Source organism: Limanda limanda, chromosome 16 (genome assembly GCF_963576545.1).
Source record: "Limanda limanda chromosome 16, fLimLim1.1, whole genome shotgun sequence".
Lineage (NCBI taxonomy): Eukaryota > Metazoa > Chordata > Actinopteri > Pleuronectiformes > Pleuronectidae > Limanda > Limanda limanda.
The window spans coordinates 439,512-460,871 of record NC_083651.1 but is presented as its reverse complement, the minus strand read 5'-3'; the positions used below and the strand labels follow the sequence as shown (position 1 = coordinate 460,871).

General features: G+C 51.2%; 1 protein-coding gene across 1 annotated transcript in view; it reads right to left on the bottom strand.

Moving 5' to 3' along the window:
* Positions 1 to 21,360, bottom strand: part of ttn.1 (titin, tandem duplicate 1) — a 148,380-nt gene that overhangs the window by 64,689 nt on the left and 62,331 nt on the right. The window contains 53 exon segments of the mRNA XM_061089000.1: positions 171 to 476; positions 585 to 1,014; positions 1,285 to 1,475; positions 1,567 to 1,696; positions 1,804 to 1,985; positions 2,105 to 2,404; positions 2,498 to 2,791; positions 2,946 to 3,230; positions 3,343 to 3,520; positions 3,647 to 3,765; positions 3,857 to 4,156; positions 4,279 to 4,581; positions 4,818 to 5,001; positions 5,077 to 5,282; positions 5,399 to 5,701; positions 6,018 to 6,317; positions 6,470 to 6,748; positions 6,834 to 7,142; positions 7,275 to 7,471; positions 7,586 to 7,691; positions 8,075 to 8,374; positions 8,466 to 8,765; positions 8,927 to 9,229; positions 9,320 to 9,616; positions 9,786 to 10,073; positions 10,306 to 10,427; positions 10,557 to 10,734; positions 10,820 to 10,967; positions 11,270 to 11,421; positions 11,569 to 11,856; positions 12,070 to 12,184; positions 12,285 to 12,472; positions 12,564 to 12,866; positions 12,952 to 13,251; positions 13,327 to 13,596; positions 13,686 to 13,952; positions 14,042 to 14,166; positions 14,524 to 14,932; positions 15,099 to 15,377; positions 15,456 to 15,722; positions 15,821 to 16,090; positions 16,180 to 16,348; positions 16,434 to 16,531; positions 17,098 to 17,364; positions 17,514 to 17,637; positions 18,595 to 18,737; positions 19,081 to 19,207; positions 19,282 to 19,421; positions 19,545 to 19,811; positions 19,896 to 20,162; positions 20,293 to 20,559; positions 20,647 to 20,773; positions 20,870 to 21,009. Coding sequence (XP_060944983.1) covers positions 171 to 476; positions 585 to 1,014; positions 1,285 to 1,475; positions 1,567 to 1,696; positions 1,804 to 1,985; positions 2,105 to 2,404; positions 2,498 to 2,791; positions 2,946 to 3,230; positions 3,343 to 3,520; positions 3,647 to 3,765; positions 3,857 to 4,156; positions 4,279 to 4,581; positions 4,818 to 5,001; positions 5,077 to 5,282; positions 5,399 to 5,701; positions 6,018 to 6,317; positions 6,470 to 6,748; positions 6,834 to 7,142; positions 7,275 to 7,471; positions 7,586 to 7,691; positions 8,075 to 8,374; positions 8,466 to 8,765; positions 8,927 to 9,229; positions 9,320 to 9,616; positions 9,786 to 10,073; positions 10,306 to 10,427; positions 10,557 to 10,734; positions 10,820 to 10,967; positions 11,270 to 11,421; positions 11,569 to 11,856; positions 12,070 to 12,184; positions 12,285 to 12,472; positions 12,564 to 12,866; positions 12,952 to 13,251; positions 13,327 to 13,596; positions 13,686 to 13,952; positions 14,042 to 14,166; positions 14,524 to 14,932; positions 15,099 to 15,377; positions 15,456 to 15,722; positions 15,821 to 16,090; positions 16,180 to 16,348; positions 16,434 to 16,531; positions 17,098 to 17,364; positions 17,514 to 17,637; positions 18,595 to 18,737; positions 19,081 to 19,207; positions 19,282 to 19,421; positions 19,545 to 19,811; positions 19,896 to 20,162; positions 20,293 to 20,559; positions 20,647 to 20,773; positions 20,870 to 21,009 — 12,207 coding nt within the window.

Here is a 21,360-nt window from a genome sequence, read left to right as displayed (position 1 = left end):
GAGGACGGGTTTGTGTTTCAGATCCTCAGCATAAAACTTTGGTTTGAGAGTAACTATTGTTTATGTACAGATGAAATATCAGTGACACATTAACTGAATATGAATGTAATATATACAGTATATATAAATGATATCAACAGGTCCTGCAGTGTGAAGCGTGTGACTCTCACTCAGGATGTCCTGCACCAGGACGTCCGCCAGCCGCGCCGGCTCCGAGCTGCCGGCGGCGTTCACGGCGTAGATCCTGAACTTGCACTTCTTGCCCTCCTTCAGGTCGGGCACGGTGACCTCGGTGGACGGGTGCAGCTTCTCGCCGGGGGTCACCCTCCTCCAATCGGGAGAGCCCTCCTCGTGGACCTCGATGATGTAACCCTTGACGGGGCTGCCGCCATCTTTGTCTGGCGGCGACCAGCTGAGCGTGACGCTGCTCTTGGTCTTGTCTTTAACCTCGGGGGCTCCAGGTGAGCCGGGAGGGTCTAGAGAGAAGGGTCAAAGGTCAGATTACTAACTGTCATCACATGATCCAATTCATGAATAACTCTATAATGTCTGAGAACATGTGAGTGTCTGAACGTGGCGCTCACTGCAGGGGTCCTCGGTGAGGCGGCACTCCGTGGCCTCGCTGGGGGGGCCGACCCCGGCCGCGTTGCAGGCGGCGATCTTGAACATGTACTCGGTTCCTTCGATGAGCCGCAGCACGGTGTACTGAAGACCCTTCACCGCCGGCTTGGTGACGGGAGCTCGGTTGACACGCCCCCAGTAGATGGCGCCGCGCTCCCTCTTCTCCAGCCAGTAGCCCTGGATGGTGGAGCCGCCGTTGTCCAGGGGCGGGTCCCAGGTCACGGTCATGGTGGTCGCCGTGGCGGCGATGATCTTGGGGTTGCGGGGGGGTCCCGGCAGGCCGAAGGGATCCCTCAGCTGCACCTTCTCTGACTCGCAGCCGTCACTGGCGCCGAACTTGTTCTCGGCTTTGATCTGGAACTGGTAGGAACCGTTCAGGTCCAGCTTGTGAACCTGAGGAGCAGAACATCAGGATGTGATGAAATATTATCAAAATGCTACAATTTCACTCATACATTGTTGGTAAAGCTTGATTTTATAGTTTTTTTTAATCATAACTTTCCAGATAGCAAGAGCGTGGAGACCAGAGACAAAGGTTTGAGTTATTAAACTAATTATATTCACTTCTACCCAAGTAAACATTTATTTGTTATTAATTCAAACGTGTTCACATGAAAAGGTCAAATCTAAGAACGAACAGATGTTAATGTTCGTGAGTCTCACCGCGTATCTCCTGTCGATCAGGTGGACGGTGACCACATCGTAGTCAGACTTCTTCTTGCTGGCGTCTCTGCTCTCCAGGATGTAGTTTGTGATCTCGCTGCCACCGTTGTCCTCGGGGGCGTCCCAGGTCAGGTAGCACGAGTCCGCCTTGATGTCCGAGACCACCAGGTTCCTTGGAGGAAGAGGTCGGTCTGAAAACACAGGTTTGGGTTAAAGTGATGTTGAAGACGACTGTGGGACATTCGAACGTTCATCCTCAAAGCTCCTCATGGTTTCTCTTACCGAGGATCTCCACTCTGATGACCTGCTGAGCTTTGCCGAAGCAGTTCTCAGCCACCAGCTTGTAGTTGCCCTTGTCCGGCCGGATGGTTTGTGGGATGGCAATCTTTGTTGTCAGAGTTGTTTTGTTGACCTGAAGATTTAAAACATGTCGTTTGTCGTTTGCTTCTCAAACAGACCTGAAAGCAGCTGAGCAAATAATAGTTACATAAACCTTTCTGATTGTTTAACTCTTCTCACCTCCTCAGCTTCTATTGTCATCTTCTCTCCTTCCGGCTTCTCCAGCACCACGTCGTCCTTCATCCAGTGGAAGGTTGGAAGAGGAAGTCCCTTCACCTCAGCTGGGATGTCGATGGCGGAACCTTTCTTCACGATGATTGAGTTCCTCTTGAAGAACTTCAGGATCGTGATCACAGGAGCGACTGTGGACGACAAGTATTTGTTTAATTTGGTCTTTTGTGCCAAAACTCATATTTTCTGTCTCTCTGTAAAAAAAAAAGTTAACATTTTATCATGAGGATTTTAAGAGGAAGCTTCGTACTTTCATCGTCCATGATCTTCACGGTGATTGGTTTGGAAGGTTCTCCGTTCCCAACCTCATTCACGGCCATGACACGGAACTGGTAATCCTGGTTCTCCGACAGGTTCTCCAGGGTTCCGCAGCACTCTGTGAACATCTTGCGGTTGGCCACTTCGAACTCTGTTCCATCGGACCTCATCTTCTCCACATAGTAGCCTGCGATGGGGCTTCCTCCGTCGGTGCGAGGCGGCTCCCAGGCCAGAGCGATGGTGCTCATGCTTCTGTCGGTGTAGTGCAGCTTCTCGGGGGCAGACGGAGTTCCTGAAACAGTTTCAGAGAGTTTGGTCAAACTGAGCAATCCTTTCAACAGGTCACCAGTATTCTGTCACACCACAGTCTGTAAAGATTCTTCACCTTTGGCATCCTCAGCCAGGATTGGTCCCAGGTCAGCAGGAGCTCCATCACCATACTTGTTCCTGGCGATGACCCTGAAGTCGTACTCCTCCCCGGCCAGCAGGCCCTGGACATCACACTTACAGGAAGCTACCTCAATGGGCTGGCGGAAGAGTTTCATCTTGGCATCTTTCCTCAGAACCTCATAGCCGACGATGTCGCTGCCACCGTTGTCCAAGGGGTCGGACCAGGTGAGGGTGATGTTCTTTTTGGTTACAGTCACCGTCTTCAGGTCGACCACAGGTCCAGGAACATCTACAGAGACACAGAGAGGTTTAGAGTTCCTCTAGTACGATGAAGCGTTACCTGGTTAGTTCGTTTCAGTTGATTCTCATTGGTGCGCTCAGCGTTCAGAGTATTTCACAGGTCTGAGCAGATGAAAGCTGGTGTGTGTTCCTGAGACACTGACCCATGACGTCCACTCTGGTCTCAGCCGTCTTGGTTCCGCTGCTGTTGGTTCCAGAGACCTGGTACTTTCCGTGATCGGCCCTGACGGTCTTCTTGATGAACAAAGTGCTGTTCTTTCCCTCTGTCTCCACAATCATCCTCCCTTTGTCAACCTCGCCCTCGTCCCTGGCCCACTTGACCTCTGGCTGGGGTCGACCAGTCACCACGGCCGGGAGCCTCAGAGACTCGCCCGCCTTGATGAAGACGCCGTTCTTCACAGAGTCATCAAAGTCCACCGCGGGAGGAACTGCAAGACACAGGCAGCGACAGGTATGAAAAACATGCTTCTTTTCTTAAGACCTTCAAACAATTCCACCTGAAGGAACACCTCCTCTTTCCTTATTCTTTGCCCTTCTCACCTTGAGGCTCCATGACGGTGACGGGCTCGGTGACGCCGGGCGCTCCGGGGCCGGCGTCGTTGATGGCGATGACTCTGATGTAATAATCGGCTCCCTCGGTCAGGCCTGTCACTGTGTACGTCAGCTCCTTGCACCTGAACTCGGTGCTGCGACTCCAGTTCTTCTCTCCCGCCAAAACCTGGGACCAGAAAGGTTCAAGTCAGATGTTGAACATCAAACCCTGAAGATTCATTTGTCTCCAAACGACACTGAAGAGATCAACGCTTTCTGTAAACGTGAGCTGAGGATCCTGAAGCTTCTGCACCTTTTCCAAGTGGTACCCTAGGATGTCTCCTCCGCCGTTGTACAGCGGCGGCTTCCACGCCACCACCACGGAGTTCTTCCCGGTGTCTACGATCCATGGCGTCGGGGGACCAGGAGGCACTGGGGGGGGGGGGGGCAGAGACATTAACTCAGGGTTCACAAGATAACAAAGATATTCGTCCTTTCTTCAAACTTGATGATGAACACGTACGGATGGCGTCCATGGCGAGGGTGCGTTCTGAGGGCTCGCTGAAGGGCCCGGGCCCGGCCAGGTTCTCCGCACACACTCTGAAGACGTAGGTGAGTCCCTCCATCAGGCCGCTGATCTTCACCTCCAGAGAGCTGAGCAGGGCGCGGTTCACTCGGGTCCAGTGTTTGCTGTTCACCTCCTTCCTCTCGATCCAGTAGCCCAGGATCGGGCTGCCGTTGTCCTTCGGCTCGTGCCAGGAAATGTGGGCGGAGCTCGCCCTCACCTCGTGGACTCGTGGCGTGTTGGGGGCGTCGGGAACGTCTGAGGGGGAGGACACAACGTGGGGGGGGGGGGGGGATTCAAAAAGACACGTTTTTCTTTTGACTTTTAGAAATTGAAATGTGATTTGATGTGAGATTTGTGATTGAGTTGCTGTGACTCACCGAACTGGTTCTTGGCGACCAGCGGCTGGGAGGCGCACGGCGGCCCGAGGCCGAACTTGTTCTCCGCTGAGACTCTGAAGACGTACTCCTTCCCCTCGATGAGCTTGGTGATGGTGCAGCTGGTTCCCTTCAGCGTGGAGCTGACGGTGATCCAGTCGCTCTGGTCGTTCCTGTTGTCCTTCTTCTCCAGGAAGTAGCTCAGGATCTCGCTGCCGCCGTCATCTTCAGGCTCCTCCCAGTTACAGATGACTGACGTGTTTCTGATGTCATCGAAGGTGAAGTTTATCGGAGCGCCGGGTTTGTCTGCGTCAGGTCAACATAAAGAAAGTTTAGATTCTGATCTTCTGTGGATTTATTTCAAGTTTCAATTCGATTCACTTTTTAGAAAATCGACATTCAGTATAAAGATTTATATATAAACTGTAAAAGTCATTTGTTCCTGTTAAAGATTCAAATATTTTAACATAAGAGACTCATCTGTACTTTGTGAAAATAATATTATATTTTATAGTATATAAATAAATAAACTTCCGTCTTACCGAGGACGTTGACAATGCAGGTTGCCGTGGCGACGCCATGAGTGTTCTCCACCTTGATGGTGTAGTTCCCGTGGTCGAGTCTGGTGGCCTCGCGGATCATCAGGGCGGTCTGACCCTTCTGAGTCTGATCCAGACCCAGACGCTCACGCAGCGGAGACACAAACACCTGCTCGGGTTCTGGAACCTGAAGGAACCAAAGTCCACGTTTCAAATCTGAAATCTGAAATAGGTTGTGACTCTTGTGACTCACGTCTCTGACTCTGACCTTGGTCCTGCTCTTCTTCTTCTTCTTCAGCACAGGAACGATGCTCTTGGTCGGTTCCTTGGTCACGTCCTCGTCGTTCCTCATCCACGTGACTTTAGGATACGGAGACCCGGAGATGAAGGCGTCGATACGGATCTCCTCGTTCTTCTTGATGCACAAACCGGACTGAACACGGGCGTGGAGCGTGACCTTTGGTTTTTCTGAAAACAAAACAAGAGTTTAGAATTAAAATAATAAATAATAAATCAATAAATAATGTTCGGAGCTAAAAAACCCTTTTTGATTTCATTAGTAAAACGCTTGTAGTTCCTCGTACCGACGGGATCCGCGGCCTTGGCGAGCTGCGAGCTGCGTGACGGCTCGCTGACTCCAGCGGCGTTCTCGGCTCGGACCCTGAACTGGTACTCCGTGTCCTCCGTCAGGTCTGTCACCACGAAGCTCAGGCCGGGCACCAGGCTCGGGCTGACTCTCTCGAAGCGGTCGCCATCCTTCTCCATCTTCTCCACGATGTAGCCCTGGATGGGACAGCCGCCGTCGGAGTCCGGAGCTTTCCACGTGACCGTGAGGGACTTGGACGTCGGGTCCAGCGCCTCCACCTGGATGGGAGGGTCTGGTTTCTCTGTGGAATCCACATGAGGCAGAAAATAAATATCTGACCATCACACTTTATAAAGGTTCAATTATTCTGTCTTTTTTTTTATTTGTTTAACTTTTAATTCCTGAAAATGCATCTCGTCAAAAAACTTCCAGCGCTTTGCATTGATTTGACAATAAGACACTGATGTTTTGAAAAGTATTAGTTGATTATAATTAGTTCTAAAGATTCTAAAGTAAAATCGTACTTGAGCTAAAAGCTAATATCCGGATGCTAACGTGGTTTGGATTACATCACCGATCACTGGTCTTGCGGTCTGGTCTTATCCGTCTGAACTTACGTTTGATTTCCTCGGTGATGACCGGGTTCTGTAGCTCCAGATATTCTCCAGCTCCGACCTTGTTGAGCGCCTTCACTCTGAAGTAGTACTCGCAGTTGATGAACAGGTCTTTGACGGAGCAGGTCAGGACGTTCTCTCCTGAGGTCACAGGCATGTAGGTCTTCTTGGAGGCCTCGCGGCGCTCCAGGATGTAGCTGAGGACGGGCGTGCCGCCATCGTCCTCTGGGGCTTCCCAGCTGACCTTGCAGGAGTTCTTAGTGGCGTCGCTGGACGTGATGTGTTTACACTTCCCGGGGAGTCCTGCGATTCAGGAAACAAGTTAAAGGACGAATCGTCGATGATGAACACAGTTTTACAAACTAGAATTCAGTTCAACAACTGATACAAGTTGAAGACACGTGACGAGATGTGTGTCTTAGTTCTGCAGCACGTTCATAGTCAGGACAACTCACCGATGACCTTGACGTTGGCGGTTCCGGTTGCAGTTCCCAGGCTGTTCTCCAGCGTGATGACATACGCAGCCGCGTCAGCACGTGTGCACTTGAGCAGCTCCAGGTGAGCGCTGTTCATCTCCACGGTCATGGAGAGACGCTCGCCGGCCTTGCACTCCACCGTGTCCTTCTGCCACGTCATCTTGGGGGTGGGGATGGCCCTGTAGGGGATGTTCAGGTGCAGCTTCTCACCTTCAACCACGACCACGTCCTGTGCCTCTAAGTCCAGAGTTGGAGCACCTTGAGATGAGGGGACAGGATTATTGTTCAAGGTTCATTTTCAGAGTTCCATTTTCCCATTTCAATAAACAGAGAAGATACTTACAGTCTGGATCTTTGGTGGAGACCTTGTCGGAGATCTCGGATGGATCACTAGTACCGATAGAGTTGATGGCACGAACTCTGATGACGTACTTCTTCTCGGGTTTGATTCCGTCGTCGATCCTGAACTTGAGCTCTTTGACGGGTCTGTTGTTGACCCGGAGCCACTTCAGCTCCGGACGAGCCTCGGCCACCTCCACGTGGTAGCCTGTGATCGGGCAGCCGCCATCTTTGGTGGGAGGCTTCCAGGTGACGTTGATGTGCTCCCTGCTGGCGTCCGGCACAGCGACTTCCAGAGGAGGAGACGGGGCGCCTGGAGGGAGAAAATATGCTTTCTGTTAAATACTGATACTGGACAAGTGACTTGACCTTTCAACAAATGACTTTCAACTCAAATCTGTTTAGTCAAGGACACAAAACAAGTTCCTCAGGATGAATCTCTTACTGGTTGCATCTTCGATGGTGAGAACCTCGGTGGGTTCGCTGGGATCTCCGACTCCGGCCTCGTTCTCTGCTCGGACCTGGAACTGAACCTCCGACCCTTCGTCTACATCCGTGGTCTTGAACTGAGTCTGTTTGTCTGGAGTCTTGCAGGATTTCAACCAACGAGTTCCCAACTTCTCTTTCTTCTCAATCACGTACCTGAGGAACAAACGTGGAAGAGGGTTTACAGCTGCCGCTTCGTGGCCTCTTCTTTGCTTCTGTTCTTCCTCGTTGTCTCATGTGAATGTGGCTGGACAGAGGTTCGAGTCTTACTTGGTTATCGGTCGTCCCCCGTTGCTCTTGGGCGCCTCCCACTTCAGCTCCACGTGTCTCTTGGTGACCTCCACCACCGTCAGAGCGTACGGAGGTCCAGGAGTGGCTGCAGAGAACATGACAAACATTACTTTTCTTCTCAGAACATTCAGACTTTGGGATCAGGATTATTTGAGGGAAAATGTATTAAAGTTTGATGAGTCATCGATGAGTTAACTCAAGCTAATCTTTTGTTCACGTTAATGTGGAGTCAAACATGTCTCCATCATATTTATTGTTATGTGTGGTTCCAGGTTCCTGTTCACACCAACAGGAACATGTGGGGAACATTCAGGAAAGGGGTGGAGCCTGAAGAGCAGCAGGAGGCGGGACAAAGACCTGAAGGAAAGGTTTCCGAAGACGTCCAGAGACACAGACCCGGACGCTTGTGTCCTCTGTTCATCAGCCTGAAAGCGTCTTGAGAAACAAAAGCACTGACACTGAACTCACTGAACGTGTCTTTGGCGAGCACGGCGTCCTCCAGCTCACAGAATTCACTCGTCCCGACGGCGTTCTCCGCCGCGACGCGGAACACGTACAGCGACCCTTCGTTCAGAGGGCTCACGGTGTACTTGAGCTCCTTGACGGTGGTGTCCACCGACTGCCAAGCCTTCCGCCTCACGTCCCTCTTCTCCACCACGTAGCTGGTGATGGGCGAGCCTCCATCGCTGCTGGGCGCCTGCCACTTCAGGGCGGCGTTGATCTTGGTGATGTTAGTCACCTCCAGCCACTGAGGAGCTGAGGGAGCATCTATGGAACAGAACAAAAACAGTGTTGAGTCTTTCATCTCTTACTGACTCCCAGTGATCCTCCACCTGAACCCTGATGGTGATGAACTCACAGAGTCTCTCCTTGCAGACCACCGGCTCGCTGGGCTCGCTGGCTTCGCTCTCGCCGGCCTTGTTGACAGCCTTGACTCTGAAGGAGTACTCCTGCTTCTCCATCAGACCCTGCAGCTGGTGCTCGGTCTGAGGAATGTCCTCTGCGATCCGGATCCACTCCTCACTTCCAGTCTTCTGGAACTCGATGATATAGCCTTCAATCTTGGCTCCACCATCGTGCTCCGGCCGGGTCCAGGCCAGCAGCGCCGAGGTCTTCCCGATGTCCCTGATGACAGGTTTACCAGGAGCCCATGGTGCATCTGAAGAAGAGACAGATTTTATAATCAAACAGTTCCCAGTTCTGTTACGAATGATCCAACGACTACCCCCCCACCCTCGTATTGATCTCATGATCTCCAGTTTAGTTTCTTTTTCTAGATTTGAAACCTCGGAGTCAGCAGAGTGAGTGTGAGGGACTGACCGATGGGATCTTTGATGAGGACAGGGTCGGTCTCCACGCTGGGATTCCCAGGTCCAGCCAGATTCTCAGCCAGGACACGGAAGCGGTACTTCTTCTTGGTGGGCAGTCCCTTCACCCTGAAGGTTGTGTCTTTGATGGGCAGCTTGTTGCATCTGATCCACTTGTCGCTCTCAGGATCGAACTTCTCGATCCAGTATCCGGTGATGGGACTGCCGCCGTCCTCGTCCGGCTCGAACCAGGTCAGCGTCACGGCGTCCTTAGCGACCTCAGAGGGTGTGACTCGGGTCGGGGATCCAGGAGGATCTGAACCGGGAGGGAAATAATCAGATTTGTCATTGGCTCTTTACCTTTTATTGATGATTTTTATCAACGAGTTAGATAACAGAAACTTACCGAAGGAATACTTTGCAACGATTGGCACATGCTCTGCAGGAGCACCGATTCCGTACTGGTTCTCAGCGCTGACCCTGAACACGTACTCCTTCATGGCGCTGAGCTTGCAGGCTTTGAAGGTGGTGTGCTTGATGGTGGCCGACAGCTTCACCCACTCCTCTTTGTCCGTCAGACGACTCTCCACGATGTAGTTGGTGATGGCCGAGCCGCCGTCGTCTCGGGGGGGGTTCCAGGCCATGAGGCAGGAACTGTTGGTGACCTCAGAGATATCGAAGGCAGCAGGAGGTCCAGGTTTATCTGCAGAGAAACGGACAGAAGCTGCAGGTCAGTTTCAGAACCTTCTCCTTCCAGCTCAGACTTTTCATTTGTTTTCGAGTTTCTGGTTCTTTTCTTCAGAACAATGGTTGAGTTTCACTTCTCTGCGTGATATTAAGTTCAGAGAATAAATAATGATGTGAGTCTTCACCAAGGATGTTGACGTCGATGGTGGCGGTGGCGCGTCCACACGTGTTGACGGCCTCGATGATGTAGGTGGCGGTGTCTCCTCGTGTGGAGTCGGCGATGGACAGCTTGGAGTGTCCCGGCTGCGTGTCGATGGCGATGCGGTTGTCGGCTCTCAGGACGTGGTCGGCCTTGGTCCACTTCACGCGGGGATCGGGTTTTCCTTTGACATCAGCGGGAAGCTCGATCTTGGTCCCGGCTCTCGTGGTCAGACCAGCCAGCAGCTTCACGTCCAGCTGGATCTCTGGCGGTTCTGTTGCAGACATTACAGAAAATAATATTTTAATATTGGTTCCTGAAACTCATCATTTTTACACCTGATCTCATATTTTTTGATTCCATCACTGCTCAGGATCCATAAAGCTCCAGATCCTTCTTCATTAACCTGATCCTGATTCGTTTAGTTTGGCAAGAAGCTTCCTTCCTGTTTGTCTCTGATGGAATCAGCTGGTGGAAGATGAAGAGTAATGAAGAAGCTCACGCACCTCGAGCGTCCACCGCCTGGATCTCATCCGTCGCTCGGCACGGACGACTGGCGCCCAGCTTGTTAAACGCTCGCACTCTGTAGGCGTACCAGTGACCCTCAATCAGACCGCCCACCTGGAACCTGAGAGAACACAACTACACTTACACACAACTTATACACAACTTATACACAAATATACACACAACACTCACTCACAACTTATACAAACACAACAACAGTAATTCACCAAACCGTGGATCAAAGACGTACTTGAGCTCAGGGATGGGGTCACCGCACGGTTCCCACTTATCGGTTCCACGCTGACACTTGTCAACAACATAACCTTTGATGTGGGCGCCGCCATCGTACTTCGGCGGCTCCCAGAACAGGAAGATGCTCTTGCCGCTCTTGTCACGCCACTTCAGGTTCTCAGGAGGATCAGGAACAGCTGGGGAAACAAAAACAGGATGTTCACCAGATTCTTTATTAGAAGAAATGTCAGCTCTCACAGAGACACATGAAGAAGGTCTCACTGGCAGGAGAGGAGACGTTCACGGGCTCGTCGATGTACGCCGGTTCGCCGGCGCCGCACTTGTTCCAGGCGATGACACTGAACAGATACTCCTTCCCTTCAATCACGTCTGTCACCGTGTGCTCCAGGTCCAGCACGCCAGTCGCCACCTGGAAAAACACCGTGTTTAATAACAACAGTATTTTAACGATGAAGTTTGACCGTGACGTGGAAAGTGTGACATCATCACAGAGAGAAACACTATGTGTGACATCATCACAGAGAGAAACGCTCTGTATGACATCATCACTGAGAGAAACGCTCTGTGTGACATCATCACTGAGAGAAACGCTCTGTGTGACATCATCACAGAGAGAAACGCTCTGTGTGACATCATCAAAGAGAGAAACGCTCTGTGTGACATCATCACTGAGAGAAACGCTCTGTGTGACATCATCACTGGGGGACGGACCTTGGCCCAGGTCTTGCGAGACACTTCTCTCTTCTCGATCTGGTAGTGGGTCACAGGACTTCCTCCATCGTGCTCGGGCGCCTCCCACATCATGTGGACGTGGTGACGTGTCACCTCAGCCACCTTGAAGTCCTTCGGAGCACTGGGGCATGCTGGGAAAAAAGGTGAAGAAGAAATCAATTAGTTTACTTGAATAAAAACTCAAAGAGGAGATTATTGAGGAACTAACATCAGAGTGGACTTCCTTTATTTACTGTCACTAGTTATTAGGAAACATTCATTCTGGAGTGACTCGTTACCGATGACGTTGACCTCGATCTCGCCGCACACGGACGCCACGTCGTTCTCCAGCTGCAGAGCGTAGCTGCCTTTGTCCGGACGGACGCTCGGGGCGACCGTCAGCTCCGTGAAGGTGGGCTTGGTTACCATGGCGACGCGCTCGTCCGCCGTGGTCAGCTCCTTCTCTCCGAAGGTCCACTTGGCCACGGGGGTCGGGTACCCGCTGATCGGGACCCTGATGGTCAGGGGCTGAGGGACGATGACCTCCAGGCCGTTCCTGAAGGCGCTGAGGTCAAAGGTCGGACCGACTGTTGAGGAGAAATACATCCCAGAATCATTCAGAGAACAGTGGGTTCAACGTGTGGCTGCCATCAACAGGACGTTTTATAACTTTACTGAATCAATAACATTTGACATTTGACATGAGATTGAAAAGAAAGTTGAGTTGAACCAGGTTTTAAACTCTTGGTCTTTAAAACAGTTTTCACTGGACGTGTAGAGATGAGTCGTGGTTCTCGTACCGTGAGGGTTGTCAGCGAGCAGCGGCCCGACCTGATTGGCCGGATCGGAGAGGCCGGCAGCGTTCTCAGCTGAGACTCTGTAGAAATACTTCTGACCCGGTTTCAAACCCGACACCTGAAGAGGAAGATCAAGGCTGTTAGGACCTGAAGCTTCGACCTGCAGCAGTGAGCATGTGAGCAGCGGCTGCGGCTGCGGCTGCGGCTGCGTGGCGTACCCGGTAGGACAGATCCGGACACAGCCTGGCGTTGCAGCGGAGCCACTTGTCGCTGCCTTCGTCACTTTTCTCGATGATGTAGCCGGTGATCATGCTGCCGCCGTTGCTGGTGGGCGTCTCCCAGGTCAGACTGAGGGCGGAGCTGATCTGGTCGCTGTGGTTCAGGTTCTGCGGTGGGCTCGGCCTCTCTGCAGCCGGAACACAAAGCATCCAATGAAACGAGCCGCTGAGTGTTTTACAGACAGCAGGTTCCAAACTGCTCAGCTGGTTTTCACTCACCGATGGGATCCATGATCTTCACGGGCTTCGTGGCGGCGCTGGCTCGGCCGACGCCGGCCTTGTTCTCTGCCCGGACTCTGAAGATGTACTCTTTGTTCTCCACGACGTCGTTCAGTGCAGCCGAAAGGTCGGCGGCGCTGCAGACCAGGGCCGCCTCCCACTTGACAGAGGTCCTGTCGCGCAGCTCGATCACATAGGCCGTGATCTCAGAGCCGCCATCGAACTTGGGCGGCGCCCAGGTGACGGTGGCACCGAACTTGTTCACGCTGGCGACGGCGACGTTCTCTGGAGCGTCAGGAACGTCTGAGGAAACAAATGTTCAGGATTTGATTTGGATAAACGTGTCAAGATGTGTGAAGACAAGCGAGAACCTTTGGTTGTTACTCACCGAACTTGTTCTTGGCCTGAACGGCGTCCTCGGTGGCGAGCGTGGGTCCGCTCCCGACTCGGTTGCGTGCACAGACTCTGAACAGGTAGAGCGCCTCCTTCTGGAGGCCGCCGACGCAGTACTCCAGAGCATCCGCCCGATCTGTGGCCAGCGTCCAGGTCTTACGCTTCACGTCTCGTCTTTCCACCACGTAAGCAACGATCTTGCTTCCACCATCGCTCTGAGGCTCCTCCCACGCCAGACTGACCTCTCCATTAGCAGTGTCGACCACTCTCAGGTTCTTCACCGCTCCGGGGACGTCTGCAAACCATCAACAGGATGTAAAGAAAGGTCCACAGACATCCAGCAGCATCATGAAGCTGAGCCCAGACTCACCGATCACGTCCAGGTGGATGATGGCCTCGCCCTCGCCGTGCTTGTTTCGGATCAGCACTCGGTAGCGGCCCCGGTCGCCCTTCACCGGGCTCTTCAAACGGAACTCGGTCTTGTCAGCGGACGTGTCGATGTTCTGGACGGGAAGACTGGATCCCTCCAGGAACCACTCAGCCTCGGCCCGCGGGTACGCGTCGTAGGGCACGCTCATGACGAAGGGTTTCCCGGCGTCCGTCACCAGGTTCTGGTCGGTGGTTTTGATCTTGGGAACAGCTGCAGAGGAAACAATCCTCTGGTTAATGAACCGTAATAAACTGTGTTAATGAAAAGAGTCGTCGGGAAACGTGTCCGCGTGGACTCACCCGCCAGCTCCAGCTTGGCTTTGGCGTCTTTGTCTTTGGCGACGATCCTGTACTCGCCCTGGTCTCGAGGTCGGATCTCACACACCTGCAGGCGGTGGACTTTGCCCTCGCTGATCATCTGGTACTTGTCTCCCTGGACGATGATCATGTTGTTCCTCAACCACTTCACCTCCACTCGGTCCTTGTTCAGCTCCACCTCGAACACGATGTCCGAGCCCGGGGGCTGGAACACGTCCTGTGGCGCTCGGACGATCTCCACCGGCGTCTCTGTGGGACAGGAAATAAAAACAGTCACACGTGAAGACATGAAGGTTTGACCTCGGAGGTTTTTAAAAGAAGAGATCTGAAGACTTTACCTTCAACAAAGAGTCTGGCTCTGCTCCTTCTCTCGTCTATTCCACAAGCATATTCACATTCATCATCGGGTCTGCACACCTTGATGATCAGTCTGCACACGTTCCCTTCTTTCTCCATGTGATATCTGAGAACCAGAACCCTTCATCATGAAGCTGAACACACCTTACTGACCTGAACCTCTTCTCATCGGAGCAGAAACACAAACTGGAAATAACGACCATCGGTTGCCGACCCCACAACAAAGTCTGATTTGATATCATCAAATAACGAAATAAAACCAAACTGATCAGAATCGTGATCCGCCACCAGGGGGATGTGGCTTCACTTTCGACAAGGCATCATGTCGGCCATCTTTATTTAAAGTCTGTTTCTTTTTCTTCATATTAATTTCAGAATACATCTCTGCTGCTTGTCGAGTATGAACAATGTTTTGACTTTGAATATGTTTAAAATGATAAGATCAGTGAAGTCTGTTTCCTACCTGGCTCCTTCTCGGATCTCACGTCCGTTCCTGTACCACTTGACCGACGCCTTCTCTTTGCTCAGCTTGCAGACGAACTCTGCGTCCTGGAACTCGGTGATGGTCTGGTCTTTGAGCTGCGTGGTGAAGTCGGTCGGCGCCTCGCTGATGATCAGCTCCGCCGCACACTTCACGTCTCCGATCAGCGCCGTGTACTCGCCCTCGTCGGCCATGACGCAGTCCTTGATGGTCAGCGTGTGCTTGAGGCCGTCGGCTCGGTAGACGACGCGTTTGCTGAGCGTCAGCTCCACGCCGGCCTTCATCCACCTCACGCTCACCTCGGGCCGGTTCACCTTGCAGGTGAAGCTGATGGTCTTCTTCTCCTGGGTCTCGATGTCCTCGATTGGCTCCAGGAACTTCAGCTTCTCCGCTGAGGAGACGCAGAAACCAAGTCAGACAAAACCAGAGCGACGCCTCAGAGACGATCAGTGATTCAATGTAGAGAAGATTCAACTAAACTAGAAACATGGTTCCAACATGACGCAGAGAGGTTTGATAACAACAAGCAGGTGGAATACAGAGAGAGAAGAGTTTACCTTTGACCTTGGCGCTGGCGCTGCACTTGGCCTGTTCTCCTCTGTGATTGGCCAGGCTGACGGTGTACACGGCCTCGTCGCTCTTCTGAGCGTCTCGGATCCTCAGAGACAGGACGTTGTCCCTCTGAGACATCATGTACTTGCTGCTCTCGAAGATGGTCTCCTCGTTCTTCAGCCACTTGGCCTTGGCTCCCTCCGTGTTGCTCTCACAGTTGAAGACGATCTCGCTTCCTTCCTTCACCTCCGTGTCTTTGATGGGCGTGATGATCCTCAGTTTTTCTACAGCAAAGTAAAGACTCGTTAAATTCGAACCTTGGATCTGTCAGAACCATGAATAAGAGCGAGGAGGAGTCTTACCGATGACCAGCAGGTCAGCTGACGCTCGGACGCTTCCGATCAGCGCCACGTACCCGCCCTCATCCTTCAGTTTGCAGTCCTTCACAATAAGAGCCCGTCTCTTTCCTTCACTGATTATACTGTACTTGTCCCCGGACTCCACCTCCTCATCTCCTCTAAACCACTTCACCTCGTGCGTTTCCTTAGAAACGGAGCAGGCGAACTCGACTTTCTCTCCCTCCACCACTTCCTGGTTCTGAGGACGAGCGATGAACTCAGCTGCCAGTTCTGAGGGGGGGGGGGGGGAGAAGAGAGAGAAGATCAGTTTGGTCTGATGTCCGTTTGAGGACGTCTCTCCTCTAACCGGAGTGTCTCTGGTCCCTCACCGTTCAGTTTGAGCGCGGCCGACGTCTTGACGCTCGGACTCAGGCGGCAGTTGTACTCGCCGGCGTCTTCCATCCTCAGGTCCTGGATGATCAGGATCCTCTTGCGTCCGTCCATGATCTGCTCGTAGCGTCCTCCCTCCGGCAGCTCCTGCTCTCCTAGGAACCACGTGACCTCGGCGCCAGCCTTGGACACCTCGCAGATCATCTTCACGCTGTCCGTCTCGGTTCCCTCCACGTTGGACAGGTTCTTGGTGAATCTGGCGGCCTCCTCTGTGAAGGTGAAGACAAAGAGAAGGTGAGCGTCTCCACCTGAGTCCTGCTTCCTCAGCAGAAGGCCTAAAGATGGAAGGAGTCCTGACCGGTGACGGTGAGCAGGCCGGACGTCTTGGAGGTTCTGGCGTCGCACTCGTACTCGGCCTCATCGTCGAACACAGACTTGTGGACCATGAGGATCCTCTGGACCCCCTTAGAAACCATCTCGTACTTCTTTCCTTTCCTGATCTCGCTGCCGTCCTTGAACCATCGAACCTGGCGTGAGAGAGAGGAGGCGTTACCGCCGTGGGATCACGTCTGATGGTCGGGGGGCGGAGTGACGGATGGGGGCGGGGCTTACCTTGGCGGACTCGCGGGACACTTCACATTCAAACTTGGCAGATTCCTTCTCTTTGACCTCCACGTCCTTCAGGGGCTTGGTGAACTCCACGTGTGGAGCTGGAGACACGAGGAGACACCTTCAGGTTCCACAGACTCAAACACGGACATCAGCTGTTTCTTCAGTTATACAAATCATTTAAAATTTAAACTCAAATCCTGAGTTTGTATCACTTTGTTTTCTTGGAGCTGAAGTCACATGACGGAGCAGAGACCGATTCTACATAAAACCGTTTTGTTTGAGCAAATCATATATTTTTAGTTTACTTTAAATACTGAAGTGGACAAATTGTATCTGTTTTAAATGATATTAAAATTCTGAACTTTTAGTTCATATACCTTTACAGATTATTCACCTTGTGCACTGTAAAACTCCATTTAGTCAAAACAAACTATATGTGAATGTAAGGAAGTTAAATCCCTGAACATCTTTGTAAATAAATCACAAAAATATAAAAATAAAGACCTTTTAACATTTAACAATAGATCCAGTGTTAGTTGACTTACCTTGTTTCCAAATGAAGATAAATAGGTGAATATTAGAATAAATAACCTTGTTACAGGTTCTCTGTGACAGGAAGTGAAGCTGTGGAAGCAAATGTTAAATAAAAACGTTTGGTGCTTACGTGTGACCTCCAGGAAACAGGAAGTCTTGAACTCCTTGGTGTCACATGTGTACATCTTGGCGTCGTCCGGCGTGCAGCTGCGGATCACTAGCGCCCTCTTGCGGCCGTCGGCGAGCAGGTCGTACTTCTTGGTCTTCCGGATCTCTTGTCCTTCTCTGAACCACTGAACTTCTGCGTTCTCTCTGGAAACTTCACACTCCAGCGTGGTGGTCGCCTCCTCCTCCACCGTCTGGTCCACCAGGGGCTGCGTGAACTCCACTGCTGGCTCTGAGCACACACACACACACACACACACACACACACACACACACACACACACACACACACACACACACACACACACAGGACATCAGATGATTTCCACTAACACACCTGTCTGAGATGCGTTCAGGGCCGCGGGGCGTTCGAGGACTCACCCCTGACGATGAGCTGAGCCTGCGTCTGGAAGTCGGTGGCGGTGAGTTTGACCTCGCCGGCCTCCGCCAGCGTCACGTCTCTGACGGTCAGAGCGTGAACCCGCCCGGCCACACGGGTCTTCACCTGCAGCCGGGAGAGAACAACAGTCAGACTCACACACTCGTGTTGCTCATTGACTCGATGCTGTGATCAGACGCCGGCTGACTAGAATTCAAAAAGCACAATCTCCATTTTCTGCTGCTATAATAAAATCGAAATGTTGAAAGAGCGATTTCAGATCTTTGTGTCGAATCCAGATTCAGAATCGATCGATAATAAAACAGGAAACGGTGAAAATGATTCAATGTTTATTTTCTACCATTTGTTTTGTCAAAGAGTCAAACTGAGTTTCTACTTTAAATCATTGATCAGAATCAGCTGATTCATCTTCTCCGATCTTCTTGAGGACGCAACACTGTAAATAACTTTTGAACATACAGCATGGGGGGGGGGGCCTCAGTGGCCATGATTACTTGTTGTAGTTGTTCTATTTATGACTCTGATGATAACAGCTGCTCTCCTATCTCAAGTTATTTTTAACTGCAGCAGCGTCCAACACTGTAAAAAATCTACTTACCAAGGAAAGCTCTCAGTAAAAAACTTAAACTTTAGAGAAAAAAATAAAAACTTGATTCTAAAAACCTTGAGAGATTTTTTATAACCTGATTTTGAAGTTAAAATAATATTCTAGTAAGTTTTTGTCTGTCTGAAGGAAACTCATCTTCTTCAATCAAACATAATTCCTCATCTTTAAAAAACGTTTAAAATCCACACACTGTAAAAAAGTCTGCCTTTTGTGTTTCATTATGTGATGAATAAACTTTTTTTTTTAAATAATTGTGAAGTAAAATAAAAAAGATAAAACATGAGATTTTAACTGTGTTTTTATAGAGTGTGGCAGTTCTGACTTTCACTGTAAAACTTTCCAAACTGAAAACAAATTCTAAAACGCACACACTGCAAAAAGTGAGAACACACTTTGAGGCTTTTAACAGACGAGGAAATGATAAAGTAAAAGACGTATTTTCGGACGGCTCTCACCCGGTCGCTGGCCTCCATCTTCTTTCCTCCCAGGAACCACTGCAGCTCGATGCCTTCGTACGACAGCTCGCACTCGAAGGTCGCCGTCTCTCCGGCCGTCACCGTCACGTCCTGCAGGGGACGCGTGAGCCCGATGGAGCGAGCTGAGGGACAAGGAGACGTGGTTAATGGACGCCGCTCGGAGCTTTGTGAGACAGTAGAAGTGGTGTCACTGCTCGACCAATCAGAGAGCAGCATCTCACTTCAGATAAAGACTGACGAGTCAAAAATAACCCGGCAGCTGATTGGCCAAAGACAGACTCATGACACTGGTATGTGATGAGGTGTCGTGGTTTTAAAAGTAGAAACAAATAAACAGAAAGTTGTTTGTTTAATAATGAAATCAGTTCAATAATATTATGGATGTTTAAACATTTTTATCATATATATATATTTGGTCTTTAATAGAATTTGATCTGACCACATCAAGGGAAGTGAATGTGTCACCTTTGACCCGGAGCTGAGCGTTGGACTTGGCGTTGGCTGCACAGAAGTCGACGCCCCCTGCCATGTCCATACGCACGTTGAACAGGATCAACATGTGTTTGGTTCCCTCCTCTTTGATTTCAACGTCCTGAAACAAAACAAACTTTCACTCAAACTGTTTGTTGTGCCCCGAGCCGGGTGCTGAGCTGGAGTCGGACTCACAGGCGACTGGTGCAGAGGTTCTCCTTTCAGCTTCCAGTTCCCGTGGACGTCCTCCTCTGAAATCTCCGTCTCGAACTTGGCTGTCTCTGTCTCTGTGACCTCCACGCTGTACAGAGGTCGCACCACCTTGATGTCGCGCTCTGCAGGAGAAAACATCCGGTTCACAAACGTCTTCATGACATCACGGCCACGAATCGGACTCACTTTTAGAAAGAACTCCTTTGTACACTGTCAAAAAACAGAAGAATGAAATCCTCCTTTACCTTCGATGTTGAGGTTTGCTGTCGTCTTATCGGAGCCGCAGTCGCAGGTGTACGATCCCGTGTTTGCTTTCTCCGCCTTCCTGACCATCAGGATGCGTCTCTTCCCGTCCGTGCTGATTGCGATGTTCTTGGACGGAGTCACTTCCTGTCCGTCCTTGAACCATTTGACGTCTGCGGCTGCTTTGCTCAGTTCACAGACCAGCTTCACCTCGTCCTTCTCCACGGCCGTGTAGTTCTGCAGCTTGGTGGTGAAGTAGAGGTCGCCCTCTGCAGGGAAACCACAGCGTTTCATGTTAAAGCTATTTTTGAATCATCTTTAATGGAAGCTGGATATTTCTCTGCGACACTGACCGATGACGGTGAGCATGGCGGTCACGGTCTTGTCCATGGCCTCCACTTTGATCATGGACGTGTCGTCGATGGTGACCTCCTTGAAGGCCAGCGTGTGGATCTTCCCCTGATCCGACATGTGCACCACTTTGCTGGGAAGAAGACGGACGTCGTTTTTGTACCAAACTACAGAGATTTTTTCATGGGAGAGTTCGAAACTGAACTCGGCCGTTTCCCGCTCCTTCACCGTCACGTCCTTGATCGGTTTGACGAACTCCAGACGGATTCCTGAAAAACACGCACACACAGTTTTGAAAGGACGCCTCAAACAAAGAGCAAGTGATGTTTCTTTGGATGTATTTTATGAATTCTACTCGAGGAGCAACCAGAGGAGCATTCAAAGACAACAGGGCGTTACCCTGTATGACCAGCTTGGCGGTCGTCCTCTTGTCCTCGGCCTCGAACATGTACTTGGCCTCGTCCTCGTAGGCGGCCGATTGGATGGCCAGAACGTACATGTTGCCCTCCTGTGAGATCTGGTACTTGGCGTCGCTCTGCAGCTCCTGCGAGCCCTTCAGCCAGCGGAAGCTCTTCGCCACCCGAGACACTTCGATCTCGAACCGCGCCTCGTCCTTCTCGTACACCTGCACGTCGTTCAGCGCCGCCAGGAAGTTCAGAGGGAGTTCTGCAGGAAAGGGTGGAGTCAGGTTTACGGATCGGACCGGTGCTGCTGCGTTTCCTTCACGGACTCGTCTCTAGAAGCCGGGTTTACCTTTGACCTTCAGGTTGGCTGAACACTTGGCGTTGGCGGCCGAGTAGGCCACCTCCCCGGTCATGGAGACTCTGCAGTTGTACAGGATCAGAGTGTGTTTGCCTCCCTCCTCGATGATGTCGATGTCCTGTCAAATTCAATCAACAAGTGGCATCACAAATCAACATTCATATATACTCATACTGTAGATAAATATAAAGTGGTGAATGGAGGCGGGGCTCACGGAGGAAGGACTGAGGACTTCTCCGTTCAGTTTCCACTGGCCGTGCACGTCGTCCTCGGAGATCTCCACCTCGAAGCGAGCCGTCTCTCCGTCAAACAGCTCGGCGCCGTAGATCGGCCGCACGACCTTGATGTCGCGAGCTGGTGGAGAAACAGGAAAAGAAGTGAAAGATGTGAAAATAACATGAGACAAAGCGATCGGAGCTGCGTTAAAAAAGAATCCGTTTTAGAATACTTTTTTTTTTTATATGTCTAATCTTTAGTGACTTTTTTTCCTTACAGGTTTTCGTTTTTTTCTGAATGTATTTTCCTGTCGATTAAAACAGGAGCCGCAGACGAGCTAGCTTGTTAGCTTGCTAATAAGCTAGCTCGTTCAGTAGAAAGCGATAGAAGAGTCGTCGTTTGTGTCGTTTTACGTCCGGAGACAGAAGTTGATCAACGAAGCAACGCTAGTGCTAACGTTAGCTGATTGATGCTGATGATGATGCTAAT